The sequence below is a fragment of the Emys orbicularis genome, chromosome 15 (assembly GCF_028017835.1).
Source record: "Emys orbicularis isolate rEmyOrb1 chromosome 15, rEmyOrb1.hap1, whole genome shotgun sequence".
NCBI classification, from domain to species: domain Eukaryota; kingdom Metazoa; phylum Chordata; order Testudines; family Emydidae; genus Emys; species Emys orbicularis.
Genome location: NC_088697.1, coordinates 17836707 through 17855678, shown reverse-complemented (window position 1 = coordinate 17855678; position 18972 = coordinate 17836707). Strand labels below are relative to the sequence as shown.

The 18972-nt window shown below is 54.0% G+C and overlaps 1 protein-coding gene across 1 annotated transcript; it reads left to right on the top strand.

Annotated features, from left to right (window-relative positions):
• Nucleotides 1-1302: 1302 nt before the first annotated feature.
• On the top strand, nt 1303-16007 carry PANX3 (pannexin 3). Its single transcript, XM_065417043.1, has 5 exons — nt 1303-1483; nt 6947-7089; nt 9450-9664; nt 12055-12722; nt 15940-16007. Exons 1-5 carry the CDS (start codon nt 1303-1305, stop codon nt 16005-16007), a joined length of 1275 nt encoding a protein of 424 aa, XP_065273115.1.
• The last annotated feature ends 2965 nt before the right edge of the window (nt 16008-18972 follow it).

Here is an 18972-nt window from a genome sequence, read left to right as displayed (position 1 = left end):
ACTCAAGTGCCTCTGACAAGCCTGCATGGGGGGAGGCTCAGCAAGGTTTGGCCATGGGATAGGGGCAAACTCCTGAGCAAGCAGGTCAACTTATAAAGGAGTGGTTGGTTGGGGGTGGGGCTCTTCCCAGGATGAGGGTGAGGGAGCAAGGGACCTGCCACTGAACTTACCTAGGCAGAGTGCTGCACCAAGTTGGGTCAGGCATGGGCCACTTGAGCAGGGAGAGCGGGCAGTGGGATTGCTACCGGGGCTACTGTCCCTGAAAGAGTACAACTGCCCATGCAACGAGCAGGAGGAAACGGTGTGGAAAAGACCCCACTGGGACCTCTAGAGGCAGAGTCACAGGTCAAAGGCTGCTGGCTCTGGAGAAGAGGCTGGACCTGGAGGGGCGTCGACAGGCACCAAGGCCCAGATTTTTAAAGATGTTTAAAAATCGGTGAGAGTGAGGTACCTCGATACCTTTGAAAATCTGCCCTACGCACTAGATCTGCAGATCCGTAAGGTTTCCTTGTCTGCTCCTCTCTGCCTGCCCTGAGGGGCCGTCAGCTCTTGTACTCAGCAGCGTCTCCCCTGAACAGCACAGTGGTGTCCCTTCCCTCAGGTAGGTGCACATGTGAGTGTCTACTGGAGTCTGGGGCTTGGCCTGGTCTAACACCTACCATCCTCGCCTTGCAGCCCTGCAGTGCCCGGGGCGGTGTCAGGCCCTAGAAAGGCCTCTCTGTAGCGTGCCACTAATGGCTGCCCACAGGGCTGGGGATCCGCCTGGCTGAGAATCACTCACCTCGCAGCGAGTGTCAGAGGTCATTACAGCTGACACGTGCGTGCATCCCCCACCCCCCAGGCATGGGAGCTGGGGGTGGGATCGTGCCTCCCTGCCAACCCTCCTGCTCATTACTGGATGCGAAAATAGCCCAGCAGCCCCACGCCCCTTAAAATCGCTGCTAGAAATAAATCTGTTTATGAGAGAGGGCTGTAAAACCACAAGGACGCAGCCTTTCGTGGGGTTGCCTGTGGCTGGGTGAGGCACGCCAGGGCCCAGCAATCAGTGCGGCCCTCCTGCGGCGACTCTGGCTGCTCTATTTGAGGGAAGGCTATTTGTAACTTTCCTAGAGAAAAGGCTTCCCTTGTAATTAGCAATGCACATGGTGCACTGCCTGGGCTGTCATTTACCACAGCCCGGTACATAATGCTGGGCAAATACAGCTTTCAACCCCACAAGTGCTCATGCCCTGCTAGCTACCGCTCGGCCGGGATCAAGCCATAAACAACACCAGCAGCTGCGTCTTCTCTGCTCCCGGAGTCATGTCTATCGCACACACGGCGGCCGAGTACATGCTCTCTGATGCTTTGCTCCCGGAACCGAGCGGCTCCCGAGCCAAAGGCCTTCGCCTGGAGTTACCGAGCGACCGCGTTGTGAAGTTTGTCACGGTGGGGCTGCCCCTGTTCCTGGTGTCCCTGGCGTTCGCGCGGGAGTTTTCCACAGGTAAGTTGCAGGGTGGTGTGTTATCAGGACTGGTTTTAGATCAGCATTAAGGGTAGAAAGATCTAGGGAAGGAGCAGGGTATGCAGCACAGACCCCACTGGCTTCCTCTGGCTCTAGTTCTGCTGATGCATCACAGGTACATGGAAGGTTCAAGGAGTGAGGGGGTGTTTATGGGGAACTAGTCAGAGTTCTGAGGGTGTGGAAGAGTTTCAGAAGGACGATAAAACCTTGTGCTATTTCAGTACCTGCTCCACCCTCTAAGTACTAGGGGTTAGGGTGAGACCTTAATGGGGTGTTGACTGTCCCACATCTGCCACTGCAAGGTTCTTCCATCTGAAGAATCTGGTTCTGGTCGCTGTCCGAGCCAGGCCACTGAGCTAGATGGATCTCGGGCTGATCCAGACTGTCAGTTCCTATGTTCCTGTGAACACTCTGTGCTCCCCTGGAGAGTCTGTGGTTTTTATCATCTGTGTTGCAATAGTGCCTTGGAGCCCCAGTCATGGCCCAGGGCCCCATGGTGCAAGGCACTGTGCCAAGAGAACTGGAAGCCCCAAAGAGCTTCTGATCTAAGTAGGGTTCTGCTGGTGGTGGTGGTGGGACCGCTCCTTAGCCAGCATATAACCTTGGACATAACTTGCCACAATTCTGACAAAAACAACGGCTGCTGCTCTCTCCTGGGAGTTCCCAGTTCTTGTGCTGATGTGGTTGGAATTGCACCTCACTGGCTGGTCGCCTGCGTTATGGGTGGTCTCGCTCACTCCTCTCTCTCTCTCCTGCCCCTGGATGTTCTCGGAGGCTGTGGTTTTCTCTGTCCCTGCAGCCCCTTGGAGAGCCAGCCCAGCCAGCACTGGGATGCTGACAGTGCTTGAATTGACTCTTCTTTCCCCAGTTATAGGACTTGGCCTGGGATCCTATTACACAAAGTTTAATTGATAACACAATTGGATGCATCTTAACCTCAAGCTAAACATGGACTTGGAGGATGATCTGTTTCTGCCTTCAGAGGCTTTAGTCTGGCTTCCTTGCTTTCTACCTCTTTCTGTCCATCCCACTGCTACATGCCCTGTGTTCTTGCTGGGGGGGGGGGGGGGGGGTAGATAAGGGAGTTATGTCACAATCTTTCTTAAGTCCCCTTTGTTGGTTCAGTTGCTGCTCCTGGAAGAGAGAGAGCATCTAGTAAAATCAAAAGGGAGATGCCTATTTACACAATGTGTGTTTAGCCTATGGAACTCCCCTCCACATGATGTTAGAGAGGAAACCTGCTAAGCGTCTTCCAAAACAGGGTTAGACGTTTCCCTGAATATTAAGAATATCCTCGACAATTAGACCTGCTGGGAGAGACATTTATGAGGGATACTCATCTCATGACAGAAGCCAACCACTGCTTAGCTGGGACGATGAAGAAATATTCCCAAATGCATATTGCTATGTAATTAACTATCAGGATGATTTTTTACTAACTTCTACAAGTTATGGTTCTGGTCAGAGAATGAATACAAGGCAGGCTGGACCAGGGGAGCAACCCCTGGATCAACCTTACTGTACTGTGTGGACAGAAAAGTTGTGGTCTTATGAGAGACTTCAATTTGGGAGACATCTGCTGGAGGTCTCATGGAGCCAGTAGTAAAATATCATTAGCTTCTTTTATGGGTGATGATGTTCTAACACAAAGGGTGTTGCATCGAACACCAGGTAACTGTATTTGGACTCATTCTAATGACTAAAGATGAATTACCACTGGACTGAAGTTGGTGGTTGTCTAGGGGGTGGTGATCAGGAGCTGATTACATTTGATATGAGCAAGTAGAGGCCAGTCCCAATCAGTAATAGAAACACTTGGTGTTTCAAAAGGGCTCATTTCCCTAAACTGAGGAAAATTATCAGTGACATTGGAAAGAAAAACTTAGAAAACTCTGACTGAAAACTGGGAGTTCTTTAAAAAGAATGTATTAGTTGGCCAAAAAGCCATGATTCCACAATTGAGAAAGAGAGCAGCTTTGGCTAACAGTCATCCTGAAAATATACAGCAATTGATAGAAATTAGAAGCTATGAAGTGTGGAAAATCTAGGGATAAAATCTTTAAAATCAGCAGGCCTGGAAAACTTGTAACCAAGAGTCCTAAAAGAGCTGGCTGAGAAGATCTCTGGCCAGCTGATATTAATTTTTTATAAATCTCAGAATCTTGGGGGCTTCAAGAAGACTGGAAGAGTGCTAATGTTGTGCTAATATTAAAAAAGAGCAAGCAGGATGGCCCAACTAAGTATGTAAGTTATAATAAACTTTTGTAAGGTGTTTGACTTAGCACCACACAACATTCTAATTTAAAAAATTTAGCACTCCACAATAGCAATAGACCACACATTAAATGGATTAGAAACGAACTGACAGATCTCAAAAAGTAGCTATTAGTGGGGAACCTTCATTGAATGGGGGTGTTCCGCTGGAGTTCTGTAGGGATAGGTATGAGGCCGGATGCTATTCAGCCACTGGAACAAACTACCAAGGGAAGTGGTGGATTCTCTAGTCTTCAGATCAAGACTGGACAGCTTTCTGGAAGATGCTTTAGCCAAACACAAGTCACTGGGCTCAATACAGGGGTAACAAGCCTGTGTTATTCAGGAGAGATCCCTTCTGGCCTTAAAATCTGTGAATCTAAGCTCCTGTGTTGCCAGTGATTTAACGTTTCTGCCAGGAAAGCTTTGGTCTCTAGTCATGGGAGCAGAGGACACGTGTGTTTGTGGGGCTATTTGTGTATGTCTGACCGGAGAATGTGAGGTTTGTGGATGTAATTTCCATCCTGCCTCAGAAATTTGTTCTTGGACTTAATGTTCAGGAGGCCGGGTGGAGTCGGAGAGAATAAAATAGATGTGTTTTTGCTGGCTTGTTCCTTGATTATAACATAGATTGAGGTGCCACCAGGTTATTAGTCTCCTGAATGGACATTGAAATAGTCTAGTTGATGGGCTCTCTACCTTCTGTAGGCTATTCACGGTGTTAGAGCTGTGGCTAACTCTGTGTGTATGTAAAGCACCAGAACATGGTGTTACGGGAATGAACTCATCGTCTTCAGGGACAGGATTATCTCAAATGCCTTCATTAGCAAATGCTTGATAGCCCCGTCCAAACCTAAATCATGATTTGGGCAAGATGGCAGCTAAAGCATAGAATCATAGAATATCAGGGTTGGAAGGGACCTCAGGAGGTCATCTAGTCCAACCCCCTGCTCAAAGCAGGACCAATCTCCAACTAAATCATCCCAGCCAGGGCTTTGTCAAGCTGGGCCTTAAAAACCTTTAAGGATGGAGATTCCACCACCTCCCTAGGGAACCCATTCCAGTGCTTCACCACCCTCCTAGGGAAAAAGTTTTTCCTAATATCCAACCTAAACCTCCCCCACTGCAACTTGAGACCATTACTCCTTGTTCTGTCACTCTAGCTGGCCTGGCCTGAGCCAACAACTGCACTTGCGTTTACCAGCAGCGAAGTCTAGCCTGGTGAGCTGCCTGGAGTTTGGCAGAACAGGCGTCTCAGCTAGTGACCCACCCGTAGCTGCCAGTTCCTCCGGCCCCCTCCAAAACTAACAGGCCTGGAGCAGGGATGGGGAGCTGGGGGCTGCAGGGCTGTCGGGTAGCTGCATTCCTGCTGCATCAACCCCACCAGCAAGCTTGTGGCTCGGTCTGAGCACATAGTGTGACATGGAGTCAGAAGAGTTAGTGGAATCCCTGGGGGCATGGCCTCAGGGGAAAGGGGGGAGCAGAGAAGGATCCCTCAGCCAGTGGTCTATAGGAGCTCACCAGACCACCCCTGCCCTGCCACCCCTGCCCTGGGCAGTGGTTTGTGGGGTACAGGGCCGGCTCTAACTTTTTTGCCGCCCCAGGCAAAAAAGAAGAGTGCCGCCCCGCCGTACCCCGCCCCGCGAGCACCGCCGAAATCCCCGCCCCCCCAGCGCCGCGCCGCCCGAAGCCCTCCCCCCCTCCAAGGGCCGCGCCGCCCGAAGCCCCCGCCCCCCCTCCGAGCGCCGCACCGCGCCAGCCCCCGCCCCCCCAAGACCCCGCCCCCCCGAGCACCACGCCGCCCGAAGCCCTGCCCCCCCAAGCACCACGCCGCCCGAAGCCCCCGCCCGCCCTCCGAGCACCACGCCGCCCGAAGCCCCGCCCCCCTGAGCACCACGCCGCCCGAAGCCCCCGCCCCCCCTCCGAGCGCCGCGCCTCCGAATCCAAAATAAAATAAAATAAAATAAAAAATCGAGCGCTGCCCTGCCCCAAGGTGCCGCCCCAAGCACGTGCTTGGTCGGCTGGTGCCTGGAGCCGGCCCTGGTGGGGACAGTACCCAGAGTGCCTTGCAACTGAACAGGTGTAGGGGGGCATTGGTGTGGCTGCAGGCAGGACGGCAGTATACGAGCTCAGCGAGGCTGCGCTGAACCGCTCGTATCGTACTGCTCAATTCTCAGTGCTGGCTGGAGCCAGACTTTCCTGCCAAGCCTGGCTTTGCCAGTGAGGCTGTTCCTGGGCTGGCAGGAGCCTTTGCCACAGGGACTCTCTCACCTTTTTGGGCCAGGGCAAGACGAGTTGTGCCCAGCCGACTGTGTTACATGGGCTGTTTGGGAGACAGGGAGGGAGGGGATACCCCAGGGGCGCCAACTTTCTGCGGCGCCGGTGGGTGCTCGCGCCCCCATGCCCCTGGCCCCGCCCCCATTCCAACCCCTTCCCCAAAGTCCCCGCCCCAACTCCGCCCCTTCCCTGCCCCTATTGGATCCCTTCCCCAAATCCCTGCCCCAGCCCCGCCTCTTCGCCCAGCGCGCCGTGTTCTCCCTCCTCCCCCCTCCCTCCCTGCTCTGCGAAACAGCAGTTTCACGGCGCAAGCGTTGGGAGGGAGGGTGGAGAAGCAGGACGCGGCAACATGCTCACGGAGGAGGCGGAGACGAGCTGGAGCAGGGGGGTGGGGCGGGGCCATGGGGAGCTGCCAGTGGGTGTAGAGCACTCACTAATTTTTCTCCGTGGGTGCTCCAGCCCCGGAACACCCACGGAGTCGGCGCCTATGTGTAGTTCCAAGGCAGCTGGGAGGAGTGTGGACAACACACAGCTCCAGCCTGCAGGGAATCAGGCAGCATGACCCCAGCCAGCAGAGATGTTGCTGTGTTGTCACTGAGTTTAAAATTGAGGCCCATGCAATCCCAGGCGGCGCTGACAGCACGGAATTGCTGGCTGCTCCGTGCCCACAAGGGGGTGCTGCCCACAAGGGGGTGCTATCCACACTGCATAGCAGAAGGGGCAGTGTAGCCGGGGTGGCTGCAGGCTGGGAGGGGAGTGGGCTGGAACGGGGCTGCTGGACACACATTCACCGCAGAGATTCCAGAGCAGCCGGGTTTCGCGTTAGTGGGGATGGTGGTGGGTGGAATCCCCACCTGTGGGTCCAGCAGCTCCTCCCTGCCTCTTGCTGTAACCACTCGTGCTCTGTTCCAGGGACCCAGATCAGCTGTTTCTCGCCCGCCAACTTCACAGGGAAGCAGTCTGCATACGTTGATACGTCTTGCTGGGATTCCTTGATCCATTATGAATTTGATGCTGCTGGAAACACTACAGCCAAATCCCTCTGGACTCTCAAGGTAGCGGGGCTGATGGGTTAGGGGAGCTCTGCAGTTCAAGGGGCTGAAAATCAGCCCCCGATGCAGCGTCTCCAGGGCCAGTGGCATTCGGGTGGGCAAGGGACCCAGGTGAAGAACCCAACTCATCAGGATAAAGTGCTCCCCGCCCCCCGTCAGCCAAAGGCGAGAGGGACAGGCTGGCCTTTGCACTGCACCCTAAGGGGCTCTGCCAGACCAATTTGCCCCAGAGCAGGAAGCCCTGCCCTCAGCCCCAGCCGGTGGAATCCTGCTGATCTCCATCATGGCCCTGGCATGCGGCAGGGAGATTTGTACCTGACAGGCAGGCTCCAGCCACCGGGGGCTTGTGGGATCGAGGCCAAATGGGTCCAGAAGTGACTAGGGGGTCGGTGTGGTTATGTTCTGCTGTAGCGTGCTCCTTGCAGCCAGCTCTGCCCATCAGCCAGGCGGCTCCATTCTGCACCAGCTGAAACTGCCGAGTGGTCACCAGGGGCAGCCCCGTGCAGAGTCCATGGCAGGGACCCAGCCTGGGTGTCACAAGGCAGCGACTCTTGGTGCAAGGTCCAGATCTCAAAGAAATGGTCATGGTCACTTCATTGGGCAGAGAGGCCTCAATGCCACTTCTGTGTGTTTGTGAGCAGCCCCGGCAGAGCTTCTGAACAAACCACCTCTGTGTAGAAGCAAGAACCACCTCTGCCGTTTCCAAGAATCCCCCACCCAGGATCTCCTCTATTTCCCTGCAAACCCTGCATCAGCTCCCAGGGGCCAAGTGGATTGTCCTGATCTGTGAGGCTCATTTGGAGAGCAATCTTGTTTGGGGTTCAAGTTCCCCTGGGTCTGTCCAGCTTCCCCCCCCCCCCCCAAGGAGGCCTAATGGATAGGGCACTGGGCTGGGACTAAGGATAACTGGATTCAATCCCTAGCTCTGCCACTGACTCCCTGTGGGACCTAGAGCAAGTCCCTACCCTGCTCCATGCCTCAGTTTCCCCATCTGTAATATGGGGAGGATGAGCCATTGTAAAGCACTTGGAGATGGTCAGGTGGGAAGAGCTGTGTAATCGCTCGGTATCATTATATCTGGGGTTAGGCCTCAGGGCTGCAGCTCCTAATCTGCTGTTCAGCCTTATCCTGGCCATTCCCTGCCTCCTGAATGTTACTCCTGTGGGAATTCTGTGTCACTGCCCATGCGTAGAATTTATGTCCCCCGCAGATTTCTTTGCTTCCCCACAGAGCAGTCATGTGACCCTCCCCAGCAGTATGTTTTGGGTGCCCAGGGCAGCCCGCAGACAAGTAAATCACTATGGAGCAGGGGGCGGGACTGGGGAAGACCCGGCTGGTCAGACCCACCCCCAGATTTCTCCCCCAGCTGCAGGAAGCTCTGCAAACTCCCCTCAACCCCCGCTTCCTGCACCCATTGCTCCTCAGCTGCAGGGGGAGGGATCTCTGTACAGCTGCTCCCCATCTGCCCAACCCTATGCATCCAGACGCCCTCATACCCGGACCCTCCCACCGAGCCTCACCCCCCCGCAATCAGAACCCCTCATGATGAGTCCCACTCCTGCTGCACCTGGACACCCCAATGAGCCACCCGGATCCCCACCCCACTGAGCTCCAACTAGCTGCACCTGGATCCCCACCCCACTGAGCCCCACACTCCCAGTATCTGGAGCCCCCAGTGAGCTCCCCACACGCAGACTCCTCTGCCAAGTTCTATCCTCCCTACACGGAGACCCTCTCCTACTGATCCCCAACCACCTTCACCTGGATCCCCCTGCAGAGTCCCATTACCATTGCACCCAAAAGCTCCCAACAAGCCCCTGTGCATCCAGATTCCCCCCCGCACCCGGATCCCACACAGAACTGTCTCACCCCACACCTGGATCCCCCCACACTAAGCCCCTCCACACTTGGATCCTGACTTGCTGAGCCTGCCTGCCCACACCTGGTGCACCTGGCATGGAGGGGCAGGGCCCTGAGGTGTTTCTGGGGCAGGCCCGGTCCTTGCACTGTGTCAGGGTCAGGTGCAGCCTCACCGCTGAGTCTGTGTCCCGGGGGGAAGCTGCACAGTGATCTCCCACCTCTGTGCAGCCAGTGATCTGTGCTCCCCACTGCCATGCTGGAGCCTGCAAATGTATTTGACAAATAAAATTTGCAAAAGTTTGCAGAATTTTAAAACATTGTCTGCAGAATTTTTAATTTTTTGGCGCAGAATGCCCTCAGGAGTAGAATGTGCAGCCCTGAACGGCCCTGACTTGCTGCCCGGCTTGTCCTTTATGCTCCTGTTATAGTCTGTTCTGACCGCTGTTCTGCTCTCACTCTCGCCGGTCGAGCTGGTCTCAGCCATTGCATTGTCCTTTGCCCAGGCCTTCCCCTACTCCCTGCTGCTCATCGCGGTGGCCATGTACCTGCCCTCCCTGTTGTGGCGATACACAGCCGCGCCCGCACTGAACAGCGACCTGCTCTTCATCATCGACGAGCTGGACAAGTCCTACAACCGCTCCATCCGCCTGGTGCAGCATATGGTGAAGGTCCGCCAGGCCAGCACGGATGCCCGGCTCTTCTGGGAGGAGTTTGAGAAGTGAGTCAGTGGCTTGAGGACTGACCCTTTGGGTTCCTCCTCCCGCTCCCAGCGTGCGCAGTCCCTCAGCCACCATCTTGCCGGAGCGGGTGCAGGGGTCTGACTGAGCCCATTTCCTGGGAGACCCAGGGCAAGAGAGCTCTGCAGTGGGGCAAGGTGGAGGGATCTCCTTGGAGAATGTCCTTAGGACTGGTCCAGGCAGGAGGGGCCCTCCAATGCCCCAGGCCAGGTCTCTGCCCCCCGAACCTGTCGGCACTGGAGTTCCTGCCCAGCCCCAGCTCCCCCACGGCCATGCTACCAGGACCTTCCCTCACCGAGACTGCCCTCAGGCCCGCCCTGTTGTGGGGAGGGGGTTCCTCAGCATGCAGGGGCTCTGAGGGGAAGGTGACACAGACTGGAGCTGGGTGGTGGATCCCTATAACCCGGGCCCCCACTCCCTCCCCTGTGGAGAGCCCTCTGTGGCGGCCTGGGATGGGCTGCAGGATTTGCTCTCCACAGGGTATCAGACTTTTAATCTGAGGGTCCAGGGTTCAAGTCCCTGGTCAGGCAAAGGGACTGTTCCCCCTGTGGTATTCCCCTGCAACTTCAGATGGCATCTCCTCAGGACCCTCCTTGACCTTTCCTTTCAGTGGGGGAGGTCTAGGTTGGATATTAGGAAAAACTTTTTCACTAGGAGGGTGGTGAATAGGGTGACCAGATGTCCCGATTTTATAGGGACAGTCCCGATTTTTGGGTCTTTTTCTTATATGGGCTCCTATTACCCCCCACCACCTGTCCCGATTTTTCACATTTGCTGTCTGGTCACCCTAGTGGTGAAGCACTGGAATGGGTTACCTAGGGAGGTTGGTGGAATCTCTTTCCTTAGAGGTTTTTAAGGCCCGGCTTGACAAAGCCCTGGCTGGGATGATTTAGTTGGGAATTGGTCCTGCTTTGAGCAGGGTGTTGGACTAGATGACCTCCTGAGGTCCCTTCCAACCCTGATATTCTATGATTCTATGAGATCTGTGCCTGGAAGCCCCCACCCCACATGGGGCTGTGGTCCAATCTGGTCCGGCATGTGTGTGTCTGATCCCATCCACAGCACGGGCTACCCTCCACCTGGGGCTGAGCCTGAGTTGCCCCAGGGCTGGAGGTGGGCCTGTGAATGGGGTACAGAGCACTCTGGGCCGGGCCTAGGGTCAGGAGACCCCCGAGGAGGTAACAGTGCAGGGCCCCAGCTGACGGCCACTGCCCCTTCCCCCCACATGTGATTCCTCCCATCCCCCGCTGCCTCCTGCCCCCTTCTCACCCCCGCAGCCGTGACTCTAGCTTCTTCTCCAGGAAGCAGTTGTGGATAAGCTGCCTGCACAGTGTGGCTCCTGCTGATAGTGGAGGGCCAGGGGGCTGCAGAAACCATGGTGGGAGGGGATGTGTGTGGGGGGGGCTCCTGTAATGGACAACCCTATGCTGGGTGCACTTCAAAGCTCATCTCTATGGTTTCCTTAGGGTCCCACCGCCTGTATGCAGGCAAAACTCCCATTGACGGGGTGCGGGGGGTGGGGGGTGGATTGGCTTGTGGGCAGGATCAGGCCCTTTATGTAGATCTTCTGCATTTAATCTACTGGAAGGGAGGAGGGGAGAGGGGGGTTGATTTAAATCATGATGGAAATCAGCAGGCAGGAAACCTTGATTTAAAGCCTCGATTTTAATCCTGTTTTGCTTTTGTACTTCTGAGTTATTTTCCTAAAGGAAGGTTGATGCTCATTGGAGGGTTGCCATTCACACGTGGATTGAAATAACAGCCTTTGCCCTAAACCCCATGGTACTTTTTGCTAACCACGAGGTTACGTTTTATCCAGACACGTTTTTTCAGCTTCTTAAGTTTCTGCATTTTGATTATGCTAGCAAAGGGTGAATGCTGCAATTTTTAGTGACTAGAGGAGGATTTAATTTTTTCCTTGTGATTTGCGTCATGCTCCATTTGGGTGGAAATTAAAATTCAATTACATGCACAAAACCAGCATTTAAAAGCGGATCTTTTTATTAAATAAAATTACTTAAAATGTGTTGGCTACAGACGAGAAAAAAGTTGATCAAAACATGTTCTGGGTATAAACAAACTGATTCATTAACACACACACACACCCCCGTCAGGTCACATTGGGGGCTAGACTAGATGACCCTTGAGGTCCCTTCTAACCCTCTGGTTCTATGATTCTGGTTAATGCATTGGGCAGTGTTCTGATCCATCCAGCACTACATCCCCTTGGCATCAGGGGCCCGGGGATTTAACGCTAGAGGTGGAATTTACAGGCCAGGTCCTCAGCTGGTCCTCAGCTGACTTCAGTGAAGTGACCTGATTTACCCTAGCTGAGGAACTGGCCCCAACTACCCCTCTGTCTCTCCCCCAGGGCCCGCAGGGAGCGGTACTTTGAGTTCCCGCTGCTGGAGCGGTACCTGGCCTGCAAACAGCGCTCGCACTCCCTGGTGGGCGCCTACCTGCTGCGGAACCTGCTGCTGCTGCTCCTCATCACTGCTACCTGTTTCTACCTGGGATTCCTCCACCTCCACGTCTTTTTCCAAGATGAATTTAGCTGCTCCATCAAGACAGGGCTCCTGCGGGATGAGCCCCAGGTCCCCGATGTGATTCCCTGCAAGCTGGTCTTCTTCTCTGTCTTCCAGCTGATCAGCCTCTCTAACGGGGGTGTCTATGTCCTCCTGGCGCCTGTGGTCATCTACAACATGCTGCAGCTCCTCCAGTGGGACAAGCGCCTCCTGTCCATCTATGAGATGCTGCCTGCCTTCGACCTCCTCAGCAGGAAGATGCTGACCTGCCCCTTGAACGACCTGAACATCCTCCTCCTGTTCCTGCAGGCCAATATCTCGGAGCTCAAGTCTTTCAGCAGGCTGAACGCGGTGTGCGCGCTGAGGGAGGTCACCTCCAGCCCACAGCACATCGACACCGTGGTGGATTTCATGACCCTCCTCGCCGGCCTGGAGACGTCCAAACCGAAACACCCGGCCTGCGCTGCAGGGGCCGAAGGAAACCCTCCTCCTCCTCCAAGCAGCGAGATCCTGGGTAAGAGACGAATGGAACCTTCCTCCCTCCCTCTGGGTTGCTTTCAATCAAAGCATGGAAATCTCAGTGGGACTGGGAAGTTGATGAAAAATCGACACAGTGCTGGCAAAGCGCCTCTATTCCCCCTGCTAAAAGTCAGAGCAGGACAAATCTTACCTGGTCACCTAGCCTGTAGCCAGCCTGCCATGGCAGGAGAGCTTCCTACTCGGTGATCCTCCATGCCCCGTTCAGCCTAGTTCTAAGTATCTTGGGCAAGGAGGCTCCCGTCACTTCCTTCGGGGGAATATTCCAGAGTTTACAGGCGCTGATCTTTTCTTGACTGTCATCTTCAATTCTCCTTACTTGCATCTCATTACTTCTCCTCTCCCCCTGCACCACCCCAATTATCCCTCTGCTGCTTCTAGCCTTGCTGGCAGAGCCAGGTGAGTGGTGAATACCCCGTCTGCTGGAAACCTGCAAAGCTCTCGAGTGTATTTGGTGATATCCCAATTTTCTTTATTCGCTCGGATGAGCTGGGGGGCAGGGTGTTGTGTGGGGCATACGTTCTGCTCGGCGCCTCTGGGCACTCCCCCAAGAACCATGTTTCTTACCGGATTGCAGGGCGTTCCTCAGCAGCTCATTAAGAATGCAAAATTCAAAGTGCATGTTAGTTACGTAAGTCATGTGATCTTCTTTCTGTTCCCCGATTGGATGACTTCTGTGACTAGCCATGTCGGAGCGTGAGCTACTCTTCCAATTGTGGAACTTGCTCCTGGTGGGTAAAAGCTGCTTGGGATATTTGTAGAACACAAACACGCCGGGGGCACAAGGGTAGGCCCAGAAAACTCCCCGGGAATATCCCCAGGATCTGCCCAGCTCTGTGCAGAGGGGGGAACCTGTCTGCCCCCCACAACCCTCGGCCCTTCTCATGTTCCCCAATTTTTCTTTTGCAATAGTAATGAACCTGTGGTGTGCCACAGACCAACCCTGAAGAGTGCAACCAGCCACTGCAGGGCATAACGGGACCCCTCTTGGCTTGGTGCGGAAGGTCCAAACCGGACCTTTCTAGGTCGCGGATGCTTCATGGTAGCCGGGATTTTGCGGCTGTCTGGATTTTGCATGTGGGTGGGTGGCTGCCATAGTAACAGTTGAACCAGCTTCACTGGAGAGCTGGCAGCTTAAAAGCCAGGCTGCCTGCGAGGCTCAGAGGGAGCCGAAGCTCCGCCCGTTGGGGGCCACTGCTGGGGGTCAGACCCCACAGGCCATGGGGCAGCAGCTTGGAGCCCTGTGCCCCTGCTTCTCCTGGGTCACCGAAGGGTCTCGGTTAGCTGTTTGGCTGTAAACCCAGGTTCCTGCCTGGGCTCCCCTGTGCCCTGAGCAAACGTTGCCGAGGCGGGACGGTTCAGCCAAGTCTCCCAGGCACATCGGTGTCTCTCTGCTGGGCCAGCGAAAGGCACCTGCGGCCTCTGACACACCTCTTGTCTTGTTCCCACCACACCCCCCTGGGGCAGCTGCTGTCTGGTCTGAGCTCTTTGATTTCCAGGCCCGCTTCTCTCCCAATTCTCTCCCCAGCCCCCATTCTGCTCGCTGGCTCCTGCACCATGTGGGGTGCGCTACTGGGCCACGCCTGGCTGGCCGCTCGTGCTCTGGGGGAGGGAACGGAGCGTGGCTGTAAACCGACCTCCTGCTCTAGCACAGCTTGAATTTACTTCCTTTGGCCTGTCTGGGTACAGCGCAGGCAGCTGGTCCCCACTGACAGGAGCTGTCCTTTGTGCCTCAGGGCTGCTGCCTTGATCGACGGTCCATCCCCCTCACTCTGACAATACAGTCCTGGGTTAGAACCCAGGCCTAGGAACCAGGACTCCTGGGTTCTCGTCCTTGTTCTGCCATTATTGGCTGTATGATTTCCCCCCCCCCCTCATCTGTGCCTCAGTCTCGCCTTCTGTAAAATGGGGAGCATGATCCTTATCCCCCTTTAGGCCGTGCCCTGAGATCTCTGGCTGAAAAACACCAGGGCCATGCTGAGTATGATCAGCCCAGTCACCATAGTAACAGCTGCTTTGGCTCCTGGATGACCAGCAAGCAACAAACATGCCTCCCTTCCTTTCAAGAGGGGAGTGCAGCAGAGCACGGCAGGCAGGGGGAGCCTGGGGGCTCAGAGGAGTCACCTGGACATGGTGTAGCTATCAGCCATGCTTATGGCTAGAAACATCCTGGAGGGGCAGCCCAACCCTTACCAGCAGCCATGCCTCCCTTATAGGCCACTCCCCTGGGATGTGGGGGACCCAGGTTCAAATCCTATCCCTGCCTGATACCTTGTTGCTCTTTCCTTCGCTCAATGATTATCCACAGGCAGCAGGGATGACTATGAGTTAGCGCTAAGGGAGCTTCCCGATGCCCTTACAGCAGTGCCATAGTACAGAGCGACCCCTGGAGGCCACGTAACAGCTGTGAGGGTGGCTAGAGAGAACAGTCACTCTTCAAACTGTGACCAAGGGGCTGGATCCCATCAGCGGGGAGAACCAGACTGTAGAGAAGGGAGTTGGAGCTGAGTGGAAGGGAACAGGAGCACTAAAAACCTGGGACTGCTTTGCTGGAAAGAGAATAGAAGGAGATCCCCTGATACCTTTAGCTGAATGAAATAATGAAGGGGGGAGAGGGTGCCCCATTTCCCCATCTCAGCATCCTGTAAGAGAACAAAGGGCACGCAGTGGCAAAAAGCAAGAAATGTAGAATGGATAAAAGGAAACTGGGTACAATGTATAATTAAGCGGTGGAACTCACTGCCGCTGGATATGATACAAGTGTAGTATGTCCCTGTTGCTGGCTATGAGCAAATGCCAAGAGCCAGCCATCTTCGTGTTTTAGTATGGGTGCTCATTAGTGTCAGCTGGAGCTGGAGAAAATTCCCTCCTTTGTTACACAAAGAACTGACTCCATGGGGGATAGGAAATGAGGGAAGCGGGGGGCATTCTGCCTCTTCCTGGAGCCCCGCAAAGTGGCCACGCTTGGACAAAGGGTACCAACCTAGCTGGACCCTTCTGCTACAGCAATCCCTGCAGCAAAGAGTGTATCCCGACTGTCTGAGACAGGGGGATGGGAGGGCTAGGCTGGTGGGGAGCAGGTGCCACAGCTACTGCTCTAGTGAGGCTGGTCACATCCCTTAGGGCTCTCCCTTTCCCCTTTATTTCTATCACCCACATACACTGGTGACTTTCTCTTTGCTCCCCTTATCTAGACATGAAACCCACAGGAGAAGCTAAAAGAAATGCTGGCCCCAAGCCCAGCCTGCCTGGCTCTGCCTGAGTGAAGGACCCTGACAGATTGCTGAGCAGGGATGGGAAGATCACAGCTCCCCTGCTGAAAGATGACAAGATGTTAGAGGACGACTAACAAATGTAACAATCAAATCCATGGGGTGAATTCAGGCCACAGCCCTACACTCAGCTACTGCTCCAGGATCGGCTCTGCACTCATCCCACCCATGTAATCATGGCTGAAACTGTTCATGACTCTAGTTATTTGTCAGATCCATTGATCAGCGCCCATGAAACTGGTTTTTATCTGGACCAGTGTAATCCTCACCCTGCCATTCTTTTGGGTCCAGCTGCTCCAGTGCAGCTGTGGGGCCCAATTCTGGTTTTATAGCAGTTCTACCCCAGTGTAACTATGGCTGCCAGAGGAGATACTCCTGATTTCCTCTAGCATAAATGATCTCAGTGGAGTTACTTTCCCCACAGGAAGTGAGAGTACCAGCGGGCCCAGGGGGCTGAGGAAGGCATATTCAAAATTAAGTAGAGGAAATGGAAAATGGTTCATAATTAAAAAGTAAAGGCCGTGTATTGCTCTTGCTTTAAAGGCGTTTGGATTCTGCGGAAGCAGGCTGCTCTGAAGGATAGTATTGTGCTAGACTAGAACCCACCAGCCCTAAACTGGGGACTACAACCCAGCTGGCCGGGCACATGGTCCTGGCTCACTCCCTTGCCAGCTGTAGGTGTCAGGCTTTAAAAGCAGCTGGAAACAAGAAGCAGGGGTCAGCACAACTGCCTCCATGAAGAGCTACTGCTATGTCATAGAATCATAGGACTGGAAGGGACCTCGAGAGGTCATCTAGTCCAGTCCCCTGCACTCATGGCAGGACTAAGTATTATCTAGACCATCCCTGACAGGTGTTTGTCTAACCTACTTTTAAAAATCTCCAATGATAGAGATTCCACAACCTCCTGGGCAATTTATTCCAGTGCTTAACCACCCTGACAGTTAGGAAGTTTTTCCTAGTGTCCAACCTAAACCTCCCTTGCTGCAATTTAAGCCCACTGCTTCTTGTCCTATCCTCCAAGTTTAAGAAGAACAATTCTTCTCCCTCTTCCTTGTAACAGCCTTTTATGTTCTTGAAAACTGTTATGTCCCCTCTCAGTCTTCTCTGCTCCAGACTAAACAAATTCAATTTTTTCAGTCTTCCCTCATCGGTCATGTTTTCTAGACTTTTAATCATTTTTGTTGCTCTTCTCTGCACTCTCTCCAATTTGTCCGCATATTTCCTGAAATGTGGCACCCAGAACTGGACACAATATTCCAGTTGAGGCCTAATCAGCGCAGAGTACAGCGGACGAATTACTTCTCGTGTCTTGCTCACATACTCCTGCTAATACATCCCAGAATGATGTCAGGGAAGGTGAAGAGGAAACACCAGGGAACAGGTGCTGCTAGTGAGGGAAGATGGGCCAGGGGTTAGTGTGCTAGCCAGTGATTTGCAGGTCCCTGCTCTGCCATTGTCTGTGCAGCTTACAACGGAGTTAACAGCACTGCCCTGCCGTGCTGAGGTGGTGGGAGGATAACCCCATTAAAGACCTGTGAGAGGCTCAAGTACTCAGGTAAGAGGGGCCATGTAAGTACCATAGGTAGCTAGTTACCAGCAGGAGAGGGCTGGCCAGGCAGCTGGGCGGCCAGGGCTGAGGAAACGGGGGGAGACGGGCCCACAGGATGCCACTAAGAGCAGGCCACTCCGCACAATGGAGTGGGAGCCCTTGGGGTTCTAACTGGGTGGGCTCTCCGGTGGCAGGGGCTGGCATTCACAGCTCTCGGCAGTTGGGTTTTAGCAGGCAGTGGGTTTGCTGCCCTCTCTTTGCACTCAGAAATACTTTAAAGCAAGAACTTTTATTCACTAACCTAGAGAATAAAATGGTGGCACTGGGGTCAGCGCTTGGTGGGGAAGAGACAGAACCGAAGAGTGACATGTTGCTTCTTGTATCTAGCCTGGTGGACATTGCTCTTAAAGTCATAGGATCCAGCAGGGGGAAGGTCTGGTGGGTAAGGCACTAGACTGGGACTCAGGAGAGCCGGGTCCAAGGCCTGGCACAGACACCCTGAGTGACTGTGGGCACCACATGGGGCCAGATTTCCAGAAGTATTCAGCTCCCATTGATGCACCTAAGTAAGTGGGCAGTTTCCAAAGAGCTGTACATGCTGGGCGCTGACCAGTGGAGAACGTGGCCCTTAATCTCTGTGCCCCAGTTCTCCAGCTATAAAATAAGGGTGATACTGTCTTCCACCATTGGTCTGCTTCTCTGCTTAGATTGGAAGATTGTTGGACCGGGGCTGTCTTTCTGTGCATGTGTATAGTGTCCAACAGCAGGGGGCGCTGCTCTCATCTGGGGCCTCCACCTCACTGCAATGCAAATAACTAATATTCACTTCCACCCAAGTCAATGGAAATGCTGTCCCCAAAAGACCTGCATGTACAAGCTCTGGATATAACCAATTCAAAAAAAGCCAGCGAGAAAAGGAATCGTCCATAAGGAAATAAATGAGATCAACTGTTACAAAAGCACAATCAAATCCAACCCTTTATTATTAGTTGTAGTTTCAATAATTTACATCACACTAGACAAAGGCACAGAATTTATTTCATAATAGAATTAACTTTAATCGTTACACAGGAATTCCCAGTTAAAGAGGAGGAACCTCCCAGTCCAGGAACCCTCCATCTAGAGGGGCTGTTAATTACATCACAGATTGACAACTCAGAAGAATACTGAAGTGGAGTAAATAAGGCTTTACACATCATCTTCCATGACATGAACACGTGGTTCTGCTCTGTAAATTCCCTGCATCTTAGCCCCTTCAAACCCAGCTGACATCGTGACAGAAATATTCTCAGCTTGTTAGCAAAGCCGAGGCAACCCGGCGCTGAGCCCGAGATGCTGCCTGTCCTTGTGAAATGGCAGACGCTAAGCGCCACTCGCTTACCAACGCGTGAGGCAGTGGCAGA

Bases quoted from the DNA above. Each gene is read 5' to 3' on its own strand.
- PANX3 (XM_065417043.1), top strand. From the start codon at position 1,303: ATGTCTATCGCACACACGGCGGCCGAGTACATGCTCTCTGATGCTTTG. The intron at 1,484-6,946 runs GTAAGTTGCAGG...GCTCTGTTCCAG, and splicing joins CGCGCGGGAGTTTTCCACAG to GGACCCAGATCAGCTGTTTC. The intron at 12,723-15,939 runs GTAAGAGACGAA...CCCCTTATCTAG, and splicing joins TCCAAGCAGCGAGATCCTGG to ACATGAAACCCACAGGAGAA.